The sequence below is a fragment of the Augochlora pura genome, chromosome 6 (assembly GCF_028453695.1).
Source record: "Augochlora pura isolate Apur16 chromosome 6, APUR_v2.2.1, whole genome shotgun sequence".
NCBI lineage: Eukaryota > Metazoa > Arthropoda > Insecta > Hymenoptera > Halictidae > Augochlora > Augochlora pura.
The window spans coordinates 5,559,663-5,585,154 of NC_135777.1; the positions used below are offsets into that span (position 1 = coordinate 5,559,663).

Consider the following 25,492-nt stretch of genomic DNA (forward strand, 5'->3'; position numbering starts at 1 on the left):
TGCGAGCGGTCGTTTGTCCCGGACCACGCCTTCGCAAATGTTTTTCATGCGAAACTCTCGGGGGTTACAAAGATAGCACTTTCGAAGGATCGATTCGTTGGATCCATTGCACGAGGTGTTCCGCTTAGAATCGCGAGCATAAACGAGGCGAGAGAGGCCGTGCCAGCGGTCGACACGCACAGAAACGGGAGAAAAATAAAAGACGAAGAGGGAAGAGTAGAACGCGCGCGTCCGTGTGCGTGCGTGCACCGACGGCGTTGGCGAGAGCGTAACGCAAACGCAAAACCCAGGAAGATAGGTAGCCTTGTCTCGGCGCGTTCAACGTTCGCAAAGGAAAAGGGCAAAGTACAGTTGCGCCGCGGTTGTTCCGCAGATCCGCGGCTGCGGCTCTCCCTCTCTCTCTCTTTTTCCTCTCTTTGTCTCTCCTTATTTCCGTCGCCGAGCCAGTCTGATTATTCCGAGGAGAGACGAAATTCCCGAGTTCCAACTGTTGCACGCGGATTCAGACGCGCAAACGCAGTTTCGGGGGCGTGGCGTGGCAACGAAGGGCTCGGAAGCGACCGATAACATGCTGTTCTCCATTTTCTCTCCCTTTTCCCCTTCGATTTGCCGCCTACCTCCTGGTAGGCAGTTCGCTGGTATCCAGAGCCGTGGATCGTGTCACGAGAAAGAACAGCCGATGACCGTGACAAAGGGGGTTGAACAGGCGGGCACACGGGTCTTCTCGTCCACGGCGCCCTGCCGCCGCCGCTCGAGGCTCGTCTGGAATCCGAGATACAGAAGTCCTCTTTATCACGATTGCCGCCACGAGCGTGAACCGGTCTTACTTTCCATTAATCATCAACCCGTCGCCGGTTCGCCGAACGTCGAACGCGACGCGCACCACCAAAGTACCCACGCCAAGCTTCCCGTGATTCCCGGGGGATGAACGGTTGCGAGAGAAGACATCTGCGACCCGGGAAAGTCGGCGAATTATATAGAACTCTTTGGATGTCGAAAGCACAGATGGGTACGTGTCACGCATTTTGCTCTTTACCGTCCGAAGCAGCTACAAGCAGGTGGATATCAACCCCTAGACGCCCGAACCGCAAACTACGCTAAATGCAAGCAAATTTGTAAGTCGAAGCCACTCCCTTTCGCTAAATTCAAAATCATTATTGTGCAAACAATTGAAACAATTCCGACTAATGTCTGTTTGAAAAATGATCGTTTAATTTTAATCGAGCGAGCAGCTGTTACGCAAACGGCAGGCAAGGGTGTTAAGGATTGAAATTATCCGGTAGACGAATTTTGCGTGATACGTACCGATACGGGCGATCTACGTGTCCAAAAGATTTCATAAATTTTCCGAGATACCGGTGATCTTCCCCTTGGCAGAGCCGTGGATCGTTATCGGAGAGGCAGATTGTGCACGGGGTTCACACGATCAATCCGGCCATTGCGAGCCGCGAACACTTGCCGTGAGGAACGTACGAGAGATAATACTTAACGATGCGACGAGGACGTTCCGAACGGTTTTCCGAGCCTTCCAAGTCCGGGGAACGATAAGAGCGTGGTGCCTCCTTCTGGTTTGCGAAGCTCGAGGCGCGAGGCAACTCCGGAATTGTGCAGCAAAGTGGTCAAACGGCGAAGCACTTCTGCGCTATGCGCCGCTAAAGAAAAAGTAGCAAAAAAAGAACGGCCAGACGGGATTTCCGAGAACCGATCGTTAACCGACCGCTGTAAATCACTGTGAATCCTTCGCGGATTCGACTTGTGTTTTTCCTGAACCGTCCGATTAGTCTGACACACCGAGTTTTTGATATGGTAAGCACAGTGAAACGTCATCATCGATTTCAACTTTACCTTTTTTTTTTTAAACCAGAACTAGCTCGAACGAGTTAATCGCGCGCGTAAAGGCGTCGAACGAGTAAATTGAACGATCTCGTAAACGATTTCACGGAATTTGCGTTATAGCTTTAAGTGATTTCTCGAGGAATAATGACCGAATCGTTTCTAACCTCAAATTGTCATTTTCAGGACGTGTCTGCGTTTTCTGAGGATACCTTCGACGTTAAAGATTGGATAAATAAAACGTTCAAAACCGCCGAAGCACAAGAGAACAAAGATGTAAGTTGTCCATTGTTATAAACATTTTGATCGGTTCGGTCTTCCCTCGCACGTCGGCACGATTTTTAAATTTCTACTGCACTGGTGCAGTCGGTTGCAAAACTGGCTGCTTCCATTGCACCACGGTCAATGACACCGTGCACTTTCTTTGCAAAATGATCACTCCTTTTTTTTCAACGTGATATTAATACGCTTTTTAATGTTTCGTTCGTTTCGATTTGACACGCGCGGACGACACGTAATTTGTGACTGCATTTATATTTGTCATTCTAAACCAATATTATAAATTATTGGGTCAAACGTTTCGTTTGTTACTTTCTGGTAAATACTTATTACAAAACGATCTTGGTAATAGGCATTTGTTTCATCCTTGGTAATGAAGTTGCAATTGTATGTGCAACAAGTTAACGGTGCCCTAGAGGAAACCAGTCAGAGTGTTCTATCGAGTTTACCAAGAGTTCTAAGGGACACACAACTTTTGCAACTGGAAGCATTGGCTTTGAGGGAAAAGATGGTTGCTGTTAAGCAAGAAATTGAAAAGGTTGGCCTGCTGAAATATTCTTTAATCATCATAGGTTCACAGTACGATTTATAAGCAATGAATTGTTTGAGTAGGCTGAGAAAGATACCGCATCCTCAATGGCAACTTTGGAAAGAATCGACAAGATAAAAACAGATTTGCAAAATGCTAAACAGGGTCTGCACGAGGCTGACAATTGGAGTGTCTTAGCAAATGATGTCGAAGAGGTACATAGTATAATAAAAGGAGCCAGCTTTTACAATGTAATTCCTTGCTTCGCGTTCTCTATATTTTAGGTATTTGAATCAGGGGATGTGGAAGCTATTGCGAATAAATTATTTAGCATGCAAAAATCTCTGGCAATGCTTGTGAATGTTATTGACTACGAGGACAAAAAGTTACAATTAGAAGGTCTGAAAAATCGATTGGAAGCAATGGCCAGTCCAAGATTAGTTCAAGCATTCACTGCTGCTAACTTAGGTAATATATACTTTTCCATAGAAAGTTTTTCTACGCTCGGAACGCATTTAATTCTGTTACAATGAAATATTTAGAGCAAGCCAAAGTTTATGTGGACATTTTTAATAAAATGGAACGTTTGCCACAACTTCTGAAATATTATCACAACTGCCTAAAAGTGTCCTTGGGTCAGGAGTGGCGAAGAACTATCGAGTTAACTCAGGATGAGAATGTTACTTACTGGTTGCACACTTATTACGATAAACTATTGTCAAGTTGGCACGATCAGGTACACTTCATTCTATCGAAAAGACGTTCGGCAATACCGAATGCAATTAACAGCTGATTCCATAACATACTTAACTCTAATTCAAATATGATCCCAACAAAGGTGAAATGGTGTCATCAAGTATTTCCAAATACCTCGATCGACATCCTAATCGACGTATACGCCGATCTATTGAAAAGCTTGGATCCTGGCATTCCGGAGTGCATAGAAGCAGTTTTGAAGCAATATTCGCACGCGATGCAACTGTCTCTGTTGCTTGAACTGAAACAGATTACGAGACACTTCGCAGTGAATCTGCATGGCGCGATTGACACGTCGTCGCAGGCGAAGTTGCCGAATCAAAAATTGCTATCGTTAGCCCAAGCGATCTATGCACCTTACATTCCATACGTTGTGAGATACAACGTGTACGAAACTGCGCAACTCGACCATCAATTGAGATCGATGGAATTCACGCAAGACGATTTAAGCGAAACGATCAATGCGCTCTCGTTGAGCATCTCGAGAATAATGGAATACGCGAACGAGGCGAACAAAAGATGCAAATTGTTTACAGACGGTTGTGGATACCCCGGACTATTGAAATCTCTAACTGTACGTTTAATAAGAGAAAGATATTAGAGTAAAATCGTATCTTCGGCAATCACAATTTTCTATAATTGTTATAGAGCTACTTTAACAAATATCTTGAAAAATATCAAGCAGTTGTATGGCAATTAGAGCGGAAGAAAGTAAAACACGAGGACTGGAATTTATTCCAGATGTGCCTCACTTTGATGCAAAGCATAGGTAACATCGACGGCTTGCTGCTTTTTTTATTCTGGGAAGCTTAGAAAAATATTGCTACGCACGATTTTATTCATTCAGGTGATCTCTTGGGACACGTCCAACAATTCGAAAAGTCTTTGGTAATCGATATAACCGAAGCCAACAACAAATTGCAGAGTACGGCGATCGGCGTGTTTTCGCAGTACAAGAAGTTGCTTTTGAACGCGTCAAGCCAGACCGAGTTAGAAAACCTGGTCGCATCTTTCCAGAGAGGTAGTAGCAGTCGATTATCTGTAAAAAAATACTATTGTCGACAGTTACCATTATTTCCTTTCAGAAGAGACAACTATTCTCGATTCCATCGTAAAATCTATACACAAGCTCTGCTCGGATCTGCATCGAGCAACGTACGAGGTGATCTTCGCCCCGATTTTTACCCAACTATTGTTGGTGCAGAAGGCACCTGCTTGGTCGATGGACGCCAATAAATTGACTCAGTTGAGCGCCGATTTGCCCGATTATAGTTTTTCACCTCAGGAATATATCACGCAAGTTGGACAGTATTTGATGACGTTGCCGCAGCACTTGGAACCGTTTCTGCTTGGAGAAAACCAGAGCTTGACGCAAGCGTTAAAGGCGGCGGATCCGCACTACGCGCAAGGCTCTGCTGAAACTGGTTTCACTGGTATTTTGTTGGATATTATTGCTAAAAGAACGTGTCAAATGTTTCTGGATCAAACCCTGGGACTTTGCCAATTGAGCTCCGCCGCGTGCAAGCAACTGGCCACCGACATAGGTGTGTAGACGAATACATAATGCCGGTTGCAACACCGCTCGCATTTACTCAAATGTTCACGTGAAAAATGCATTATAGATTACCTTGGTAATGTGTTCGAGGAACTCGGTCTGTCTTTGTCAGAAAATTTGCAACACATGTCTCAGTTGCTGAGATTGTCGCCGGAGGATTGGCAGAACGGCACTTCCGGTTGCAATGCCAGAGTGGTCGCAGCCGTTAGACAAATGAGGAATATCGCTTCGTCCGGTTAATCGATGCGCAACTATAGAGAATCGGATTGATTTGTACAAAACGTGTGGCAGATACTGCGGTAACTATAACTGCGTAATTTGTTTGAATATTTTATGTAAAGTAACATAATAGAAAATACATAAAGAAAAGTCGGTAACTTCTATAAAGAATTATACAACAACAACATACAGAAGATATATATATATATATATTTATATATAAATGTAGAAATAATCTTTAGAGTTTTTATTTTTTTACCGATTGTATACGCTAGTCTCTTTGTACTTTTCACGTCTGGTAGAAAAATATTATTTTAGTTACATATACAAATGCGTAACCACCGGGGGTTGCCCTATAAAAAAAATTATCATAGTCATTGATTAACACTAAACCTAGTACGATCAAATAGTTGAATAAATTGCACTGTTGCAATAAAAACTGTACAAATATAAATAAAATATATCTTTGCATTTTTACGACGCTATGCACAATGTCAGTTTTACTGCACGGCAGGTTTAGTGTTAATTACATCACGCGAAGGTCAAGTTCGTTGCCTGGTATCCCTCCACTCTCCGTAGGAGGTTAACGATTGTGATTATGCGTTTGTATTACCTATGGGTGTGCTGATAAACACAGTCTCTTTCAACGCGTAAAATAAATAATACGATAGTATTTGTCAGATGCTAATAAAAAAAAAGCATTTTTGTACTTGACGTACGCCTCTTGTTAAATGAATATATAAAATATCCGGATACGTTGTAGTCCGGTATTCAGCATACCGTTAGCGACTCACTCCTACAGTATTGCGTTGATAACTATGGTTATTGCATTTTGTATGCATCTGAAACAGTGAAATTACTTATTTTCTATAAAAGTATCAGCAACATCGAATACAAATATAACAGCATACTTTTCGAAACAGGTATTATAAGAAAGTTCTTGGTTGTGCATCTTAAATTTCAGGGTAGTATCTTTCAATTTATCGGTAATTGTCTTGTTCTGTATTCTTTGTATCATTTTGTATATAATTACCAGCGCCGAGAACGAATCGATCTGAAACGCGCGATAGATAAAGTTATTTTAATAAATTTTAATTTAACAAATTACCGTGGTATGTATAGAACAGGTAATCGATATACACACTTTCGTATAACTCGTTATGTTTTCTGTAAGCACTTGAACACTGATCGTTTGGTATTTTTTTGCGTGCAAGATAATTTTCAATATCTTTCTTGCCAGGTAAGGAAGACGCGTGATTAAAATGTTTTCCTTGGTAACGAACATGTTCTGGAGCACGCGAGTCATTTCTTTGCTCACGCTACCGATCGCAGTGTTAAACAGACAGGTGATGTACGTGGAACACATTCTCTGGCAATTATAAGTATTTTTAACAATAGAAAAATACTTTTTTGTCAGATCGTGCAGGACCTTTAAATTCTGGAACAGTATTGTACACATGAGAAATTAATCCGGTGAAGGAACGATCACCTCGATTTTACACTCGTCGAATACTCACGTCTGTATACTTCACTAAAATATCTTCGTTGTAGTTGATTAACGTAACCATCACGATACACACAAAATTCGGAACAACGATGTCCAGTAAATTGTGTTCGTTGTTCCTGTAAGCCATGTTACTAAAGTCTAATAATTTTTGTATCATATCGAATGCGCTTTTCAAGAAAACAACCCCTCCCACAGGAAAGAGACAACAACGGTACAAAAGTACTATATCACAACATAACTTTGGGCTACTGTCGCATTCTTGTACAAGCAGTTTCAAGGTATCAAGAGTACACTTTATTAAATCTGTACAGATCACTCGGTCTTCGGTGTCTATATCTTCGTGGGGTATACATGGTACTATTGACCTGTGTTCAAAATACAGCATAAATTAGAATGATCCGGTTATCGTCACACGCTGTAGAAGTTCGCGCAAATTTAATTTAAACTCGAATTTAAATTAATTTTGCACAAACGTCTGTTAAATACATTAGGCTGTATAAACGTACTTCTTAACCCAGAAAAGAATCTCCGAAAACCGTGTCGACGCGTTGAACTCGTTACTTTTGTTCAACAAAAGTATCAACGATATGTATTCCTTATAAAATCTCACAACCAAGTCTTTGGATATTAGCTTACGCATATTGCACTCGTTATCTATACTACTTTCGATGAACGTTCTCCACACGTGCAACGATTCCCAGAACTTAAGCACATCCTGATGATACTTATTCATCAAGACCGACTGGTACTCGACGTGCAATAGGTGCTTTAAAATACGAAGGCTCAGTTCTAAACCTTCCACGTTGATCCTAAACACGTTCGAAGAATTGCAAAAGTCCTGGAGCAATTGCTGTATTAATATCAATACTTATTATTTATCATTTATAGGATAAGACATCTAATTTTGTTATCTTAAGGATGGCAGAATCGGGGATTATCATATATCAGTGATACCTGGACATTCGATGTGTTCATATTCAACGAATCCGAGATAAGCTTTGTTAACGTGAGGAAAATCTTTTGCCCTTCGTTCCACTTTAAATAAACGTGAATTAGCGAGAAAAGAACGTCGTCGGAACTATTGGAAGAGTATAACTGTTGCTCTAAAATTTCCATGACTTCGACTTTATCGAGGAAATATTTGCTCGGCATTATCGAGAATAGAAATATAATCGACTCGTTCACCGGAGTATCCTGAAAAAAAGTTGTTAACGCAAAAAGATATACAGCGAATTTAGAAATCAACTTTCCGAAAATTTACCTTAAAACGCGTCGACAATTCTGGCAACACATTCGCAATCGACTGCATAATATTTCTCTCCTCCTCGTTGTACTTATCGACGCTTAGATTATTTGTGTTTGCTACCAGTAGCATAGCAATCACGTCTATGCATATTTGAATATCTTTATAGCTATCCAGATCTTCGACTTTCTCAATGTTCAGATCATCTGTTGATGCGATAATTGTGGATGTTAATGAAAAACAATCGAGTCGGTGTCTGACACAACATACGCGCCATATTACCATTGTTTCCTGTGCTTTCTTTATTATTCAATTTGATTTTTTTACTGCATCGTTTCTTCGATACTTCTGTTAAAGGCAAGCAGTCCAGCTTCTCTTTTATCTCGGACAACAAGCACTCGATTAACTGCGCGAATATATCCGAGTTTATAACGGACTTTGAATGAAGGCAAAACCTCCTAATTGCCATAACATTGTACAATCCTATATATATTATTTCCTCCATTATTTTATCGTTATCGGTACCATTTAAGCATATACGTAGCCAAAGAAGTTTTATCAATTCTTGTAGCAGAAGCGTGTCCCGTGTTTTCTGAAAATATTTACGCGAATCAACGTATATCGTCGCTCGTGAATAGTTGCGTATAAATAAAAAAATATGCACCTCCAATTGATCGAGCACGTACGACAACGGTACGATATTCCAAAATGGTATACCAAGGTTGTTGTGGACGTGCCAAAGAAGCTTTATTAGTGCTTCCACTACGGTATTGTCTTCGTCGTAAATACTTTTCGCGAAATTCGGTAAAAAATCCTTCAGTATTCTATGAGATCGATTCTTAATTAGTATTTTCCTTAAGCCGATAAACACATTCGCTCTTATTTGCGCATTACCAACGTTTCTTGTGTAATACAACAATGTATCTAACCAACTGCGGACTATATTGGTCGGTACACTGTTCCAATGTTTTTCCATTAACCTTAAAACTCCCTAACATTTTTGAACGTTGTACAATGTTAATAATTCGATTAAATAATATTGTAAATGCTAGTGTTCGATCCATTAAAATCAACTTACAGTCATAGTTATATTGCATACTTCATGGTTCGGATCATTTAAAAGATCATTGACTGTCTTATAAAATTTTTGAAGATGAAATTTATTCCTTTCTTTCGCGACGCACGCATAGTGAGGAGTGCTCGTCATAAATAGAATTTCCACCGCGTTACACCTAACGTAAGACCCGCGAGCCTGTAATATCATTTCATTTACTAATTAGCGATTACTGCGCGCATGCATACCATTTGTTTTACCTTTAGATATTTCCAAAGCAAGGTTTTACACTGATTCTGAATCATCACTCTTACCGCTGGATCTTTGTTTTCGTGTATAGCGGCTACAAATAAGAAAAGATTTTTACCAAGCTTCCCCAGTCCCTTAGAGTTTCTATGCGCACGAAAGCAATGAAAAATAATATTATGTATGCAATTCTCCGCAATAAACTTTTTTAATTTTTCGGTTGCAGCTGACCACGCGGACACGTACAAATTTGCGTAACTTGCGATGTAACTATGTTTTACATCTTGTAAAACAACCTTCATATTATTATGAATTCCCTGCAAGAATTGTATTTGTTAATTTTTCTTTCTTTAATAATTTGAAGAAAACATATAGATTTGTGATTTTTACCAATATATACTGTTCTCCGAGAGTAAACAAATATAATATCAACAATCTGCCCGCTTCAAACGACATCACAGTATTTTCTCTGACAAGTCTAAGCAATTTTTGGATATCTTCAGTAGATTTTAGTAATGTAATAGCCGACCTTACATCATACAGACGTTTCACATGTTGCTAAAAAGATGATCAACATTAATTCTATATGTTCAACATAAATCAGTAATATATACATATTTATTTATTTAATATAAAAGTACCAATGACGACTTGCAACCTTGAATAAGATAATTAACTACATTTTTAATCATCTTCTCCTTCCAAGTCATATTTAATTTCCACCAGTTCTCTAACAGATTGGATATTTCATTTTTTACCTGTTTATTATTTATATTTGGAAGAATATAGGAATGTAATAACATTAAATTTTGTAAAAGTACATTAGGAATAAACGCGCGTTGTAGAATGGTTTCAAGGGCTATAGCAGTTATTGCACGTATCATTTTAACCATCACATTGTATTCCTACAATATAAAAAATATGAATGAGACTGCAAGTATGCGAACAATTTTAATTAGCAATTCTTTAGCCCGATTGAACAGCCTTACTTCGGTAGGTTTAGCCTGATCTTCTAATGTCTTTATAAATATCTTTTGAGTTTCTAACAGCATGATCTTCATATGGTGCCATATCTCGCAGAGTTCATCCTCTGATAATGCAACAATATTTTTCACATTGTTATTCTAAAATAAGAACTTGCTGTCAATAATTTTCTTCACTTTGTTATTCAAACATTGAAACAAACCATTCTACTAATTTGATACAAAGGTTATCACAAAAAGAAGAAATTGATTAATACAGTACGTGTGTACGTATACACGTACATGTGACATGCACGCACGGCACATGCGAGCTTATGTGTGTATGCGGTAGAGATATACTGAATTAAAAAAAAAAAAACGAAAGTATACATTCTAGCCATTGATAGATACCAGTTTCACGCATATGCTGTTGCCGTTCGGGCATTTATTCTTTAAAATACGAAACAGTATTTTATCTCTTGATAATGCACGTTGCTGCAACATTTTCCCGGAACATTAACACGGCTTTGTTTTGGTAGAATTGTACGTCAATTCGTTAAGTATTTTAACAAGAACTGAAAGAAAAAAAGAACATGTGTTAAACCATATATATGGTTGATAATTTTATTTTATCACACGATAACGTCTTAATAAGAATGTAAAGTGTTAACATTTACTCTTGTACACAACATTGGGCGATTGAGAATGTACCGAAGTCGTAAGTATTTCACATGATGCCTTTAAACATGAAGAATTTCCATTAAATCGTATCAGAGGTGCTAGGTAATCAAATTATTGCACCTCCGCATGAAGTTACTGATAAATCTTAATTTCTATAAGATCCCTTCACTTTTATTTACTATGCTATGGAAGTCGCCATATTGATCTCTTGACATGAACATAAGCGAACACCAAACGTGCTTTAGAACATGTTCATGGACCGTGACGCACTATCGCCGCATAGCGGCAACCGCTTGAACCGCTGAACAGGTTACGCATACTTGATACACACCTATACAAATATACAAATAGATATGTAATATATCGGAGCAAACAATTTGTGTTACTTTTCATATAATAGATGGCGAAACTTCCGTTTATGGTCCATCTCAGAATTCGATGAAATTTTGAAAATAGGTTCTTTTTTTACTAAAATGGCGATTGCCAAAAGGATTTTTGGCGACTCGAAAAAAAAATTTTTATCATTTCAATGTCGCACTCCACCTTACCGACTTATCCACTTTTTATTTTATATAGAATATCTTCAATTAATTGTAAAAATGGATCATCACCAGCCTAGTTTACCTCATAGCACCATAAAAATTCACACATATGATCTATAAGCGAATCCTCTTTAATTTAGAATGATACATACATAAGGTAATCTTTCAATTTTTAGACTACTCCTGGATTTTCGAATGCGTGGTCGGGCCGGCCTTACGGCCGGCCCTCTCCGCCCCCAGCACGACCTAACCCTAACCTAACCACAACTCATTCTAATCGCATAAATAATAATATAACTAAATAATAAATAAACTTTCGGGTTAACCTAACCTAAATTAATTTTCATCTCGTAATCTTCCAATTGTAGATATTGATTCACTTGGTTTAATAATTGAAATTTTCTATACATTTTACATTAATTTCCAGAATATATATATTTAATGTCGTCAATTAATTGTAAAAATGGATCATTGCCAGCCTGTTTAACCTCATAGCGCCATAAAAATTCACACATATGATCTATAAGCGAATCTTTTCTGATTCCACCTCTAGCTAGACGAGCTCGCAAAGCACGCCACGATGATTCAATATTTTGTGTGTACGCTCCACTATCCGGATCTACGAAATTTGTACTATGATTCACAGTTTTATGAATATAACCATGATCTTTTAAATTCATATATCCCTTCCAACAATCTGTATGAACTTCCGAACCCACTTCTACATGTTTTTTAATAAGAGATATTAACATAATCTCGTCACGTTTATTGTCGGGACATATTTCCAACCGATATTTCTTCCCTCCTCGCTCTATCATACCTACATTGATAACAAATGTTTTAAAATAAAAGTTATTAAAGCTCGATTCCCTCAGAAAAATAAAATGATTGGCCACAATAATTGCACCTAATATCCATACCCCCTCACGTATACGCCCCTTTTCAAATTTCCTCCGTCCAACTTTGCATTCGTCAATCTCTACTATAACACCACGACCACCTATTGAACCTTTCATCTCGTATCGTCTATCAAGACAAAGAGTACATACTTCTCTGCAGAATGAAAATCTATCGCTAATCGTTTCCGAGGAAACCGTCTCATTTTCAACTATAGAGCACTCATGTTGCATTAGTTCGAATGAAAATTTCCACGCAAAACCATAAGTAATAATCATACAAGTCTCAATGTTTAAATGGCATCGTTCAAACCTATTAAAATTTTCAATTAGAATTCTACCATATAAAATAATAAAAATAATAATGAACCAAGTAATAACTACCATGTATTATGTGCAGCTGTAATCCAATGATCATATTTTCCCATTTTACGACATCGAAAGCGACCTAGTTTTCCTCTCACTTCAACATACATCATTTTATTCTTATGTTTTCCACAATATTTTTCAGCAGGAATTAACCCAAGTTCTCTCACCCATTCTAGTGCTGACTTGAAATCATTCATTTTTTTTACAATGTAAAACAAATTTAAATGACTCATTGTTAAACTATACGACTTATACAACTCTAAAAGCACTTGACAAACTGTCCCATCATACTTACGCATGCGCACAGCACGAACATAAAGTACAAAGTCGGTGTCAGTCAGTCGGTAAAGTAGAGCGCGACATTGAAATGATAAAAAAATTTTTTTCAAGTCGCCAAAAATCCTTCTGGCAATCGTCATTTTAGTTAAAAAAGAACTTATTTTCAAAATTTCATCGAATTCTGAGATGGACCATAAACGGAAGAACAGCCTAATAGATAAAATAATGAGTTGTATAATAATTCGTCATGAATTTTTGCTGCTTCTAAACGTCTGAATTGCGCCATTTCATGCAGCGGTACAATTCGCTTCTTGCTAACGCGTTTGTTTTTTTTCTGGACTATCGGTAACACAAGAGATGCAATGTATGTACTGTTATGCCGTGAGGTGAAGGAATGGGATCTCTCGAGATTCACAGTCTTCTCCGCTGGTCGATTAGAGTTATCGAAAAGGAATACTATAATCATGTATACATAATCAATGTATAATTACTTTTCTTAGGAAAAACACAATTATACGAAACAAAAATAAGTTTCATAATTTGACATCGAAATATTTCAGTTTAAAATATCGACTATTTGATTAAATTTCAAGTGTTAAGTGGAAATGTTACAATTAATTAGTTTATTCATACAAAATCTGACAAATCTTTTATCGATACTATTTTACCATATTACCTTTCGGCTAACAGTTTGGCAATTTTTCCGCCGCATGAAGTGGCGCTGTTTGGAGGTTCGAAAGCAGCAGAAAATTCGAGCCGAACGTTACGCTGCTTCTTATGAGAGAGACGGCACGAAACACTTGTTGCAACATCCAATAATTGAAGGTAAAACTGAAAATTGCGTGTTAATAATTAATTGTGATTCACATGCTTGGGAAATTGTTATCGATACATTGGTAGAGTTCTCTTCAGTGTTTCCAATGGTAAAAGGACACATACTATATCCCTGAAGTTGCGGAACGAATCCATCGTTACAGGAGTGTTTTAGTTCGAGCGCCGCCGCTAGATAGTGTTTCCATGTCCGTGAAAGGGATGTATCGAAAAAAAACGTAATAAGCAATAATTATGGTAATCCGAGGTACAGATATTATTCGGTGAAGTTGTTGGAAGAATTTAAAATCCAAAAATCATTCATTTGGAGTCACTGAATTTACCGACAATTTAATTTTTATGTTAGTCATTTGTGTCGTTTTTTGTTCCTAATTGTTATTTCTGCTTCGGTGTAGCACACGCGATCATGCGTTTGGTTGAAATTGCTACCATCGTTAAATAATACCTTGAAAAAATAACAGTCTACGCTGATAAAACGTGACGATCCCGGTTTCTCGCGCAAAGGACCACCCGCGTGTTAACTAAACTGTACGAAAAGAATTTTAATCAGTCCAGAGTAGGGGGCGGAAGGGAGAAGCAGCGAAGAAGCCGGTGAACAATTAAGTAATAGCGCGGCTGGTTCATCGATCCGACCAAGTTCACGGTTCTAACGTAGATTAGGAAGATTAGAAACGATGGCCGACGGTGTTTGGCGCGGCCGGGAATGTGCAAGCGAGCTCCCATTCGAATATTAAAATGATCCGGCATTACTTTAATAAACCTGTCTTCTTTGTCCCCTTCGTCCGGGGGCACAGCCTCCTCACCCGTCCCTCTCTCTCCGCTCTCTCTCTCTCTCGAAGGAGTTTCGGCGCAGCCAGTCGCAGATGTCACTGTACCCCTAATGAGCGCGCTATTTTTCACCAGTACTTTTATCCCGTTTATTGGCTGCCCGTTTCACAAACTGTCAGCCGGATATTAATCATTCCGCTGTTACGACTCTGCCTTTATTTCTTCCAAGGATAAAGAATGAAAAGGAAGGCGGCACGGGGGCGGTCGGGGCGGGGGATCCGGGGAACGGGAACCCGTATTCCTTCGTTAGCAGCGGCACGAAAACGACTCTAACGCGACGGGATTTGCTCGTCGCGGCGGCGGCAATCTTTCAACGAAACTACGAGCGCCCGGATCTGTTGAATCGGTAACAACGGCGATCTGCTCGCGACGATTATTTCGTGAAAAACATTCCGAGGAGAATCGAAATAGCGAACGTACGCTCGCAACGCGACTAGCCTGCGCATATACGACTTTGAATCGCTTCGTATCGGCTCTTTTAGTTATTCGCAAACATTCGGCAGGTCCCATTGGTGACAGCATTAAAATTTAAACTAGGATAGATTATTAATTGTATTCGACGCTGTCCGTGGCATTCTCCTGGGAATAATCTTGACGAAACTACGAGATCGCGTACACAACGTTCAATGTAAAATAATAATAGTAATTCTAACAATGTAGAATAAACATCTTGCTCGAGGTTTTTCTAGCATCAAGTAGAGTTATTCGGTGGAGGAAGCCAATCGGAAAATGCAGACACGAGGTGTCGTTCGGAACAATGCAAACACAATTCCGAGCTCAATATTTTCATCGCGTTCGAATATATTAAGCGCTTTAACCCCCGGCAGAAATCGAACGCGGCACGGATCGCGAAACGCGAAGCGAAACGTTCGAAGTAGTTTTGTTACGGGGAATGTATCTCTGTCGATCGTCTGGGACAGCCGAAACAGTGGCGATATTAGAATTTTAGCGATTTATAGGTTCGTTACGGATTCCGTTCGTAGGGAAACGTGGCAGCATCGGTGACACGGGGGACAGACAGTCGAACGAATGGCCATAACGCGTTCTTCGTCGGAATATAAAAATCGTGGGGAACGCGCAGGGCCCTGATAGATCAGGATTTATCCGAGGACAGATCGACGGGAAGATAGTTGGCCAATGAAAACGGTCGCGTTGCCGGCCGGCTGGCTGGCTGGTCGGGATGGCCGCACTATAGTATAGTGTGCGGTATAGTTTGTCCGCATGCGGATGGTAGATATCGGGGGCACGCGAGCCTCTGCGCGCGCGCTCGCCGCCGCCGCTCTTCTTTCGCTTCCCGTCGATCCCATAAAAGTCCCAATAATAATTTCTGATGTTTTCCGATGCAACACGTTTGATTTAGTGTCGGACATTTTGTGATCGCGTATCTGCCTCGTAAATCTCTCCGCGGTGGCGCCACTGCATAAAAATATCAAACGTCGATGTGTCCCGCGTTCAACCCCAATCCCGCGTAAAATATTGCCCGTGATTCCGCGCGACGGAAATAGCCTTTCATTCCGGCTGCCTGATAATTCCAGAATTTCGCGATTTATACCCGGAAAGGTTATAAAAGATACGGGCCGATTGCGTTGTTATTATTAATTGCTGCGCGCCGCACGATAAAGTGGAACCGTTTTAGTTTTTGCTTTTTTTTTTCTCTGTTTCCGCTTTTTTTTTTCTCTCCTCTGTTCGGAAAAAATGCTGCGCGCGCGCCCGCGTTCTCTTTCACGCGCACACGCACACACGCGACACGTACTCGCACACGGCTGCTGCTTCGTGGACCGCCACCCACCGGGGGACAAACCCGGAAAAAAAAACAAAACAACCCCTCAAACGAATATCGGGAGGACCAGACCGGGGTCGGAATATACGGTAAGATTATTCGGTCAGATTAATCGGTATTCAAATTGAAAACGTGTGCACCCCCTCGGTCCGTGGACCGTGCACGGCCGCGTTCCGCGATCCGCCGTGCTCTTTCCGTAGGAGACGGACAAATAAAAGTTGCGCCGCCGCCCGCGGCCATCAACGTCTCTATCGCGTATACTAATTGCGCGGCGACTCACTGATTTCAGTATTTGCTTCCTGTCGTTTCGTGATTGATCGAACACTCCTACGTTTCCGATAAACAATCGGACAGGCTCCCGTTATTACGGATTTATGGTCCTTTTTCCGTCGGTTCAATTATTTCGCCCGCGCCACCCCCCCCCCCCCCCCCCCCCCCCCCCTGTCCCGCTTTCTTTTTATTTTTTTTATCCGCGACGGAATTAAATGTTCATTTTTAAGTTAATTGGACGCGCGCCGTCCCGCTTGTTTTCCGATGTTAATTCCCGCTCGAAATTATACTCTATCGACTGGCAACGACTATCGATATTCCGCGTATCCGTTCCATTTTTCTGAAAAATTCGCCTCCGCTCGGTTTTTTTGCGATAAACTATTTCGCGGTTTATACTGTTCTTATTATTCTCGAGGGAAAATTTATCGTTGTCATTGAAAGTTCATTATTTCGTTCGACGTCTTTAAAAATTATTGTACACCGTCTTTCAAAATTATCGTTCGACATCTTTAACCCTTTTAGTACCGGCCAAAATTGTCTGTGTCTGAGGGAAATGTTTAAAGCTCGTTCGACGAAGTTTGATCAAGTTTTGGAAAGAAATTGCAAGAATTTTGAAAAGCTTAATAAACAAGAAATTCAAAAAGGGAGAAGAAATAAGAAATTAAATTGTTGCTTAATTAAAATATTAAGAAAACTATCTTTCCAACAACGATATATCGTTGTTCGGTACTAAGAGGGTTAAAGATTATCGTTTCGTTTAACAAGAGACAAAAAGTACGAAAAACCTGATCGGTCGAACTTGACGAAATACGGCAGGCAACCCGAAAAATTCTATGGAATCGAAGTAAATTATTGTTCGAGGTGAATGTACCCGCCCGGGTGTCCGTTTTTGACGTAAGCAACGATGTTAATAAATAGCGTAGCGCCGGAATCGGCGGAAACAGGGAATCGACGGGTGGAGGACGCCTATGGCCGCGCTCGGATCAGGGGTCGCGCGTGAAAACAGGGCGCTGCGTGTGCACTAATCACGGTGGAAAGGGTGTCGTGAGTTATGACTGCTCTATGATATCGATGCATCAATTTGACTAAACGAAGGATTAATTTAATAACAAGTCAGCAGACGAGTAGTCGGATGATAAATAGAGGGAGGGGAGGAACGGCAAACGATGCTTAGGGGGCGGAGGCTGCGGACCGCACCCCTTCTCTCCCGCGTCCTCCTTTCTTTTCCCGTTCGATTTAGTCGACCACTTCTGCGGAACATAATGCTCTCCACTTTTTAAACACGAATTCCGCTATGCTGTTCGACATTCTTTCGTTCCATTCGTGGCCCTCACCCCCTTACCGTATCATTGTTTTTTACAGCCACGAACATTGGAATCTCTGCGATTGCTTACCTCTTAAATTATATAATTTATAATTTTTTATATGTTTTTATAATTTATAATCTATTATTTATAAATTAAATAAATAGGATCTCTAGCAGAAAGTGTTCCGGATGGAGTTTATTGCAATTTCAGAGCGAGCTAATTTCGAATGTCGACGCTTGTTTGTATCTCTATATTCCATGCTTTCGCGCAGGTTAGGTTTCTCCAATGATCGCTAAGGGTGACGCACATTATTCAATGATCGTCGCGCGGCCGAAGTTTTCAAATATAAATCTGTAGACAACGGGAGGGGGTTAATGGAGTCCCGGGATATTTGAAGTGGGCCATTGTACTTCTAACTCAAACATTCCGCGGAATTCATTCGGAAGGGAATGGCCGCATAGTCGGATTGCAAACTTCGTAGGACAGAATAAAAAGATTGGACTTTCTTGAAGAAATACTTTTCGGAATTGCAGCGCTGCGAATAAAAATCGCAAGGGCGGACAGCGTATAATATCAAAGATTCTCTCTCTCTCCCTCTTTCTCTCTTTCTCTCTCCGGGTGGTTGCGTGAAGCGGATACGGAGCCAAGGTCGTTCAATTTGCGAAACTGATGCAGTAAGTTAAGGGCGGTTAGGGTGTCCCTGGACAGGGGGGAAAATCCCCTAGTTACACCCGTAACAAAGTCAGCCGCTGCTTCAATATTGTCGTAATCGCCGTTATTATTGTACTGTCAATCATCCGTTACGCCGACGGAATATCCTCGAATGAAATTATTCGAGATTATTGCTCGAGCAGATTGTATTCCATCTTTCGCCCGCGCGATCGTCCGCCCCTCGATCTATCCCGATATTATTGCATAATATCGGCGATTCTTTGGCAATTCATTGAGCCAATTTACAAATGCAGCAACTCTAGCCATTAAAACACACACACTGTAATTACTTCATTGTACACTCTTATATTGTAATTTTTAATTTATATTATTCAATATAAATTATAAATTCAATGTAATTACTATGTATATACATAGTCCGGAATGCATCACCTCTACGTAACACAAAAGGACCTTACTAGCCCGTTAATAAAGAGTAATAATAATAATTTTAATAAAGAATAATAATTTTTTTTTTGACAGGGAAGCGGAAAAATCTTCAGCAAGATACGCGGGGTGGGCCTTGTATTCCCCAGGTAATAATAATAATAATAATTTTAGTAAAGAATAATAATAATAATTTTCGAACGATGCAATAACGCAATCAAATATTTCCCTTCTTGCTGTTATTTTATACGCCGCGTGTCCTGTGAGAAAATATCGACGAAATAATTGTGGACGCGCCGAGACGAGCGTTCTGAAAACGACGACGCGTCGCTGTTACAGTCGAGAAGAAAAATCCCGAAAACTTGAGCCGGATTTTCACGGTGGATCAAGGAATGATCCAAGTGGGTCGACGCGGCCGATTTTCAGAGAAGCCGGCCGCACGGGCGGACTCGTGCGGCTGTCCGGCAGCCCCCGCAGGTTCCACGAGTGTCGTTCACCCTTGTACCATTCTCGCCGATTTAATCCCGGGTTCAGCACTCGATTTGATACGTTACATAGCGGTTTGTATGCCCTAACTCGCCTTACTCAACACGGTACACCCTGTTCGTATTACTGCTCCTAGGATCCGCCCCACACCGGATCGCTTCATTTTGCTTCACCCTCGCTCCTCTCATTATCTCGTGCACCCTTACACCGTCTCTCCCTTCTCCTTCTTTCTTCGCTTTCAAGGTCCTCTCTCTTTCTTTTCTGCCCCTCGTTCCACTCCGTCCCCGACAGTCGGACGTCTTGCTCGTTTCTCGCGCTCCGATTCGAAGCGAAGGCAGCATCCACCCTCGCGGCCCCCCCCCCCCCGGATCCCCATTTTTCTCTTCGTCTCGTTTCTTGCCCGGCTCTCGCTATCGCGCTCGAGAAGGTTTCGAACGCTGAAATATCAGTGATTTTGAAAAATGTTCATTTTCGTCAACTGCGGTTGTTGCACTTTTCAGCGTTTATATATCAGATAACAATGTGGAAGCTATTTTAAGCGTATAATTATATCGTGCATGTTACAGGTTGAACTTCGAGGCGTCCACGTAATTTAGCTTCTGATAACCAATGAGGTCCTCCACCGCGCTTCGAACTTCGCTTTAACACTTTTCCAGGTATGTTTTCGACGAGCATCGCCATCGATTTATGCAAACAAGAAAAACGTTAAGTTTGTAAAGCAGGTTTTCCCTTAATGCCGTCGAAGCTCCACGCGTCTCTCGCCCCCCGCGGGAGAGGGTGGGTCCGCGTTCCCTCTTGCTCCGTCCCTAAGCGGGAGCGAGACAGCCGCGGCGGCCCCGGCCCGCTCGCATTTAAATTAGATTAGATAAGTTAATCAATGCGGTGTTCGAAGTAAAATCCGGGGATTTCGCCTCGCCCGGGGGCCGGGTTACCGAAGAGAAATTATTGGCAGACGGATCGCGATCGCTCGATCTCGAAATCGCTCGCAAATAGGGGATGGCGAGCCGTCCGCGCCGATAGCGAGCAGCCCAGGTTTTACCTTCGCGCGTGCCGCGGGACCGATCTCTAAACCCCCGCGTTCACGAATCCCCGGGTGCCCTAACTGCGTGACTGCGCCGTTTTCCCCGCGATCATTTTTCATCCGGAAGTCGCTACGCCGCGATCTCTCGACGCTTACGAGATCCTGCGATCCGCTGTTCCACGCTTTGACGATACCTCTCGATTGTTCCTTCGACAGCCGGGAGACCGAAACCTCGTTTCATTCTCCATGTATTGAGACTCGAATTATCTAATTGTTTCACCGCATAAAAAAATGTCTTACTGTTATGATACAGGGTGGGACAAATAAAGTGTTACAAAGCAATATCTCCATTATCGTTAATGATAGGCGGAAATGCTTGAGGAACAAATTGTTTGGTATATATATATATATATATGTTTTTATTATATATCTATTATATATATACTGATAAAATAATAAATATAAGCTAAAAGTATTAATAAAGATTTAGACAGGATGTTGAGTTCTGTTCTTTCGAATTTAGGCTCAGCACTTCCTCCCTTATTTTGTTACAAACTCACGAGTTTAATGGTTAACAATTTTTGCAATAATGGTAGTAAAAAACATACTACTTGCTTTCATAGAAAACATCCATCCAGGAAGATTTGATAAAAATATTTTCTAAAAGAATATACAGGTGGATATGTTGTAATCTTTGAGGTTAAGTTCTACCATCTTTTCCAAGTTAAGTTTCTACAGACTTCTTTTAGGTTTAGTTTCACCATCTCCCACGCGTTAACCGCACAATAATTTCTTCTCTTAACATTTTTAATAATTAACAATTGATTTAATAATTACAATTTTAATAATTAATAGTTTTGTTTAAAGATCCGAAAGGCTTCGCCAGTCGAGGATGCGACCGGAATACGAGAGTATTTCGGATGATTCGCGAAGGTGGAAGAGGACGCGATTCGGCGCCGAAGCAACTCGTCGAATTGATTCCCCTTAATTAGCAGCGTGGTACGTCGGCGCGTGTTCCTTGACGGTTACATTCACGAGATGTTAATGGATCGCGTGGATTAATGGAACGCGACAGGGCGCGGAGCGGAGCGTTGGAACGGGGCCGAGGACGCAGTGCGATATTTCGACAACCTGGCAGAATTTCGTGCCGAAATTTAATGGTTTTTTTAGAAAATGCCCGAGTTAACCGTAAATGTCCGAGCAATGTCTCGGCTACCCAAAGTAAGTATTATATTTTTAATATTAACAGTTAACGGACGGGTCGAATCTGCTTTGTCTTTAGAACGTGACAAAAATGACAAACATATCTAGTTTCAAACATATCTCTAATTTTTGCCTTTTTTTAGGAAACACATCCTAAAATGAAAACCACGCCGTAAGAACAACAAGCAGATAGTGCTATAACCAATGGCGCCAAAAAAAAATACACAATGTGCGTAAAATGGACAAACTAACGCACTGTACTAAAAATACAAGGAAGAACGTAAAACGTGGCCCGTCCTAGGAAGTCAGAATAGAAAAACGCAAGTCTACGTAGCCCGTCCGTTAAGCGTTACTATTCCCGCGGTTAGGTATGCCCAGAATTATTATCGAGGAATCATGGTTACATAGTAATTCAATTAGACGAGGTCATTTTGCCCGATAAGAAATAAGCAATAAGAGAAAGGAACGAATAAAAAAGGGAAAGAACTTGGAAACGATTATAAATCATCGTTCCGAGTGATCGTGATCGAATGCATGCATAACGAAGAAAAAAAAGAAAGAGAAAGAGAGCGTGGCCGTGGAAGATTGAACGCAGCCAGATTATCGAAGTATCACAGGGCGCGAGGGTGCGTTTAACGCGAGGACGACGGTTCTCGGTCGATTCCGTGGAAATTGGTAAACTTGCTTTGTAGTTAGCCGGTCGCCGGGAGAATCTATTAGCTCGATATCGTTTCGTTTCGAGCGCAATCCGCTGCCTGCCCTCCTCTCACCCCTCGCCGATCCCCGCGTCGCGTCGGTCCGCGGAGCTGGCGTCGCCTCGGAGCGCTCGCGCTTTCGAACTTTTTGCCATTTTTCTTGCCCGGTTCTCGTTAAGACAATTTATATTCTATTTCTGTAACGCGGCAGACAGAGAGTCCGACTTTCCTCCTCTCCTCCCCCCGCCCCCTCCTTCTACTTCTACCCGGCGTCGTTTACCGAGCCCCCCGACGTCCCAACGCCTCCGCCCTCTCTGTCACGCGGGACTGCGCCAACTTTTTTCATATTCCAATTAGAATATTTTTCATTGATTTAAAGCCGGCCCAGCGCAAATATTAACGGCTTAACACCGCGATAAATTCGCGCTGCCAATGCGCCTCCGGATATTCCGCATGATTCTCTCCCTCTCTCTCTCTTTCTCCACCCTCTATGCTTTCTCGTCCTCTCGCCTCTTTCTCTCTCTCTCTCTCTCCCGTTTTCGCGAGGGTGGAGCCCGAGCGACGACGACGACGACGACGACGACAGGCATAAGGACTGCCGGGTTACCTACCAATGCTAACTTTATGACTCACGAAAACTCTCGTAACATTAATCACCGTGCCGTATATTTGAAATCGATACCAGTTACGAAAATCCCGAGCCCCCCTTTCGCGACCGTTTCCGTCGACCTGCGCCACCCCCTGGAACGCCGCCCTCTTCCCTATTGTTTTTCGCACGGTGTACCGGGTACTCCGCGATTAAGACGAGACTACCATCTATTGGGTTCGGGGAATAAGTTCGTAGCGTTTTTATATTTTCTTTTATTTTACGATTCGTTGCTGTTTCACGAAGCGTATGATATTGCCTGCTTTAATATTACATAATGCTGCCTGCTTTATTAATATATTAATAAGAAATCGTTGCAAAATAAAAGATAATATATTGAAAGAAAGTTTAAGAAAAGTTTTAAAAAATATATAAAATTTAAGAAAATATAATACAATATTATGGAACGCTTTTCAGAGAGCAGAAGATTATCATCGATTCGAACGCAACTGAAAAGTGTCTGTTGAATATCGATGCTACCGTGCAGTGGATTGATATATCTAGATAAAGGTACATTCAAATATTTATTTAATAAGAGTGAAAAGGAATACGAGTAGAATTGTACAGTACGAACGTGTACATTTCCCAGATAACGCAGACGTCTGAAAAACGTCTGTAGCAAGACGTTCAGTATGTCCTTAAAATAAATTTAGAGAAAGTTGTTAACCCCTTGCACTATAATAACGAGTCAGACTCGTAGTGTAGAATTCATGCGGGTTCTAATAAATATTAATATTATTAACTTCCACTATATCGAAATGAAAATAAATTCCTCTGTCATCGAATTCTAAAACGAAAGTACATAAAGATAATAAAAGAAACAAAAATTGTCTGACCCTATTAAGAAAAAGATTAAGGATAAACAAATGCTAATCAACGCAGCTTGAAAAGTATCGTAGTGCAAGGGGTTAAGGGTGTGTAGTTATCGTTAACCTACCTATTGTCATCCACCTTTCGCTCAATCAATCATTATCTAAAACAGCCATAAATATCGTTAAACTGCATTTCTACTAAGTGATGTATCGCGTTCTGTATTTTTATAATGTCATTTATTGTATTATATTATTAATTAGCTTATCATTTAACTATTTTATTTATTGTTATTAGGAGTATCATCTATGAATAATCAGCAGTTCATCGACAGCAGTCATAAGAGTCGGAGAATATTATGACGGTAATACGAAATTTATTTAACAATTAATGTTTCCCCGGGCTTACAAAGAATCCCCAGGCGGTGGGGTGGAGGGTGGGGGTTGGGGGGTAATTACAATTCTACCGCCTTGCGCGGGGGCTCAACATAGAAAATAAATAAATTAACAAAGAACGAAATAACGAATGTATATAATAGAATTAGGCTACGTAGTAAATAAATAAATAGATATAATAACAATAATAGTTTAACGATGAAGAATAATAAAGAAGAGATATAAAAATAGAAAATATGTGTATATATAAATTAATAAATAGGTGAAAGATGAGCGTGAGATAAATAAATAAATTAAACTAATGAGCTGTCTCTCTCGTTGATTATAAAACGAGAAATCTATGGCACGATTATCTCAAAGATCGATCGGTATAACGAACCGATTGTAGTATAATATTTTTATCGAAAGTTGAAGATAACGTCGCTGGTAAAAGTTGAAATTGGTACCTGGCAGTGTTGGCGACGTCGTCGGTGCAGTAGAGTCGATCGTGCCAGAGCTAAAAACGACCGTGGCTCCGAGTGTCTTCCCTTTGATTGATGACCGCCGCACCGATCATTACCACCCTCCTGTATCGTTATATATCAATAGACCCCCGGTTAGATCCTGGTAATTTTCGTTCTCGATTTATCCGACAAATATCCATTTAACACGAAGGAGAATATTAAAATAACTTTGCACGGCAAAGAAACTTCTGCGATCGAGAATTTGCCAAGTCTGTCTCAAAATTGTGGAAACAAAAGAAAGAGGGTTTTTCTCGCCTCGCGCCAGTCGATTTCGTCTCTCATTGGTTACCGTTTTTTTCCTTAACAAGTCGCGAACAAAGCCGCTAATTGCATTTCCGCTAAGGAAAAAATTTACTTTAATAAACGCGAGGAGATAGCATCTCCGTTTTCGAGATTCGGCAGCGTCGTCGCGCATCGGAATAAAAAGGGTACCGCGGAATAAACGGTAGACAGTGGTGGCTTTGATAATTACCATAATATGTGTTCCATTTATTAAATTGGAGATATAATACACAAGCGATAGATAACACGTATGTATAATTTATACAATACTTTATACAGATTGTCTCTATCATTCGCTTAGCGATTCACCTAATTACTGTACAGCGATGTCGCGATACTCGAGTATGCTGAACTGAGCGTATACGCTGTATACCTGGCGATCGAGGA

The 25,492-nt window shown here is 40.8% G+C and overlaps 2 protein-coding genes and 1 long non-coding RNA gene across 13 annotated transcripts; 1 reads left to right on the top strand and 2 right to left on the bottom strand.

Moving 5' to 3' along the window:
• Nucleotides 1-161: 161 nt before the first annotated feature.
• Nucleotides 162-1,475, bottom strand: LOC144471468 (uncharacterized). Its single transcript, XR_013494297.1, has 3 exons — nt 1,306-1,475; nt 828-1,097; nt 162-762 (listed from the first exon to the last, which is right to left on the bottom strand). It is a non-coding gene; the product is annotated as an uncharacterized LOC144471468 (long non-coding RNA).
• On the top strand, nt 736-24,347 carry Cog7 (conserved oligomeric Golgi complex subunit 7). Of its 7 annotated transcripts, XR_013494292.1 has the most exons (17): nt 1,944-2,109; nt 2,465-2,650; nt 2,725-2,856; nt 2,926-3,109; nt 3,184-3,377; nt 3,480-3,971; nt 4,046-4,166; nt 4,245-4,418; nt 4,483-4,941; nt 5,020-5,251; nt 19,161-19,213; nt 19,404-19,624; nt 20,117-20,206; nt 21,439-21,792; nt 21,918-22,142; nt 23,533-23,625; nt 24,223-24,347. XR_013494292.1 is itself a non-coding variant. In XM_078183527.1 (11 exons), exons 1-11 carry the CDS (start codon nt 1,804-1,806, stop codon nt 5,190-5,192), a joined length of 2,208 nt encoding a protein of 735 aa, XP_078039653.1. In that variant the 5' UTR covers nt 736-1,803; the 3' UTR covers nt 5,193-6,275. The 7 variants fall into 7 exon arrangements, 2 of the variants coding, with proteins under 2 accessions (XP_078039653.1, XP_078039652.1); XR_013494293.1 differs by lacking the exon at nt 19,404-19,624; XR_013494291.1 differs by lacking the exons at nt 19,161-19,213; nt 19,404-19,624; nt 20,117-20,206; ... (2 more) ...; nt 23,533-23,625; nt 24,223-24,347 and adding exons at nt 6,412-6,522; nt 6,589-6,727.
• Nucleotides 5,880-11,187, bottom strand: LOC144471465 (condensin-2 complex subunit G2). 5 transcript variants are annotated; one of them, XM_078183525.1, is made up of 16 exons: nt 10,861-11,187; nt 10,595-10,758; nt 10,211-10,345; nt 9,863-10,126; nt 9,612-9,779; nt 9,236-9,538; nt 9,000-9,173; nt 8,586-8,912; nt 8,204-8,513; nt 7,940-8,127; nt 7,633-7,872; nt 7,185-7,516; nt 6,689-7,043; nt 6,316-6,609; nt 6,083-6,225; nt 5,880-6,013 (listed from the first exon to the last, which is right to left on the bottom strand). In XM_078183525.1, the coding sequence occupies exons 2-16, from the start codon at nt 10,685-10,687 to the stop codon at nt 5,968-5,970; spliced, it is 3,372 nt and encodes a 1,123-aa protein (XP_078039651.1). In that variant the 5' UTR covers nt 10,688-10,758; nt 10,861-11,187; the 3' UTR covers nt 5,880-5,967. The 5 variants fall into 5 exon arrangements, with proteins under 5 accessions (XP_078039651.1, XP_078039650.1, XP_078039648.1 ...); XM_078183524.1 differs by having other exon boundaries at nt 7,185-7,528; XM_078183522.1 differs by having other exon boundaries at nt 7,185-7,528; nt 8,204-8,912; nt 10,895-11,187.
• Nucleotides 24,348-25,492: the final 1,145 nt, after the last annotated feature.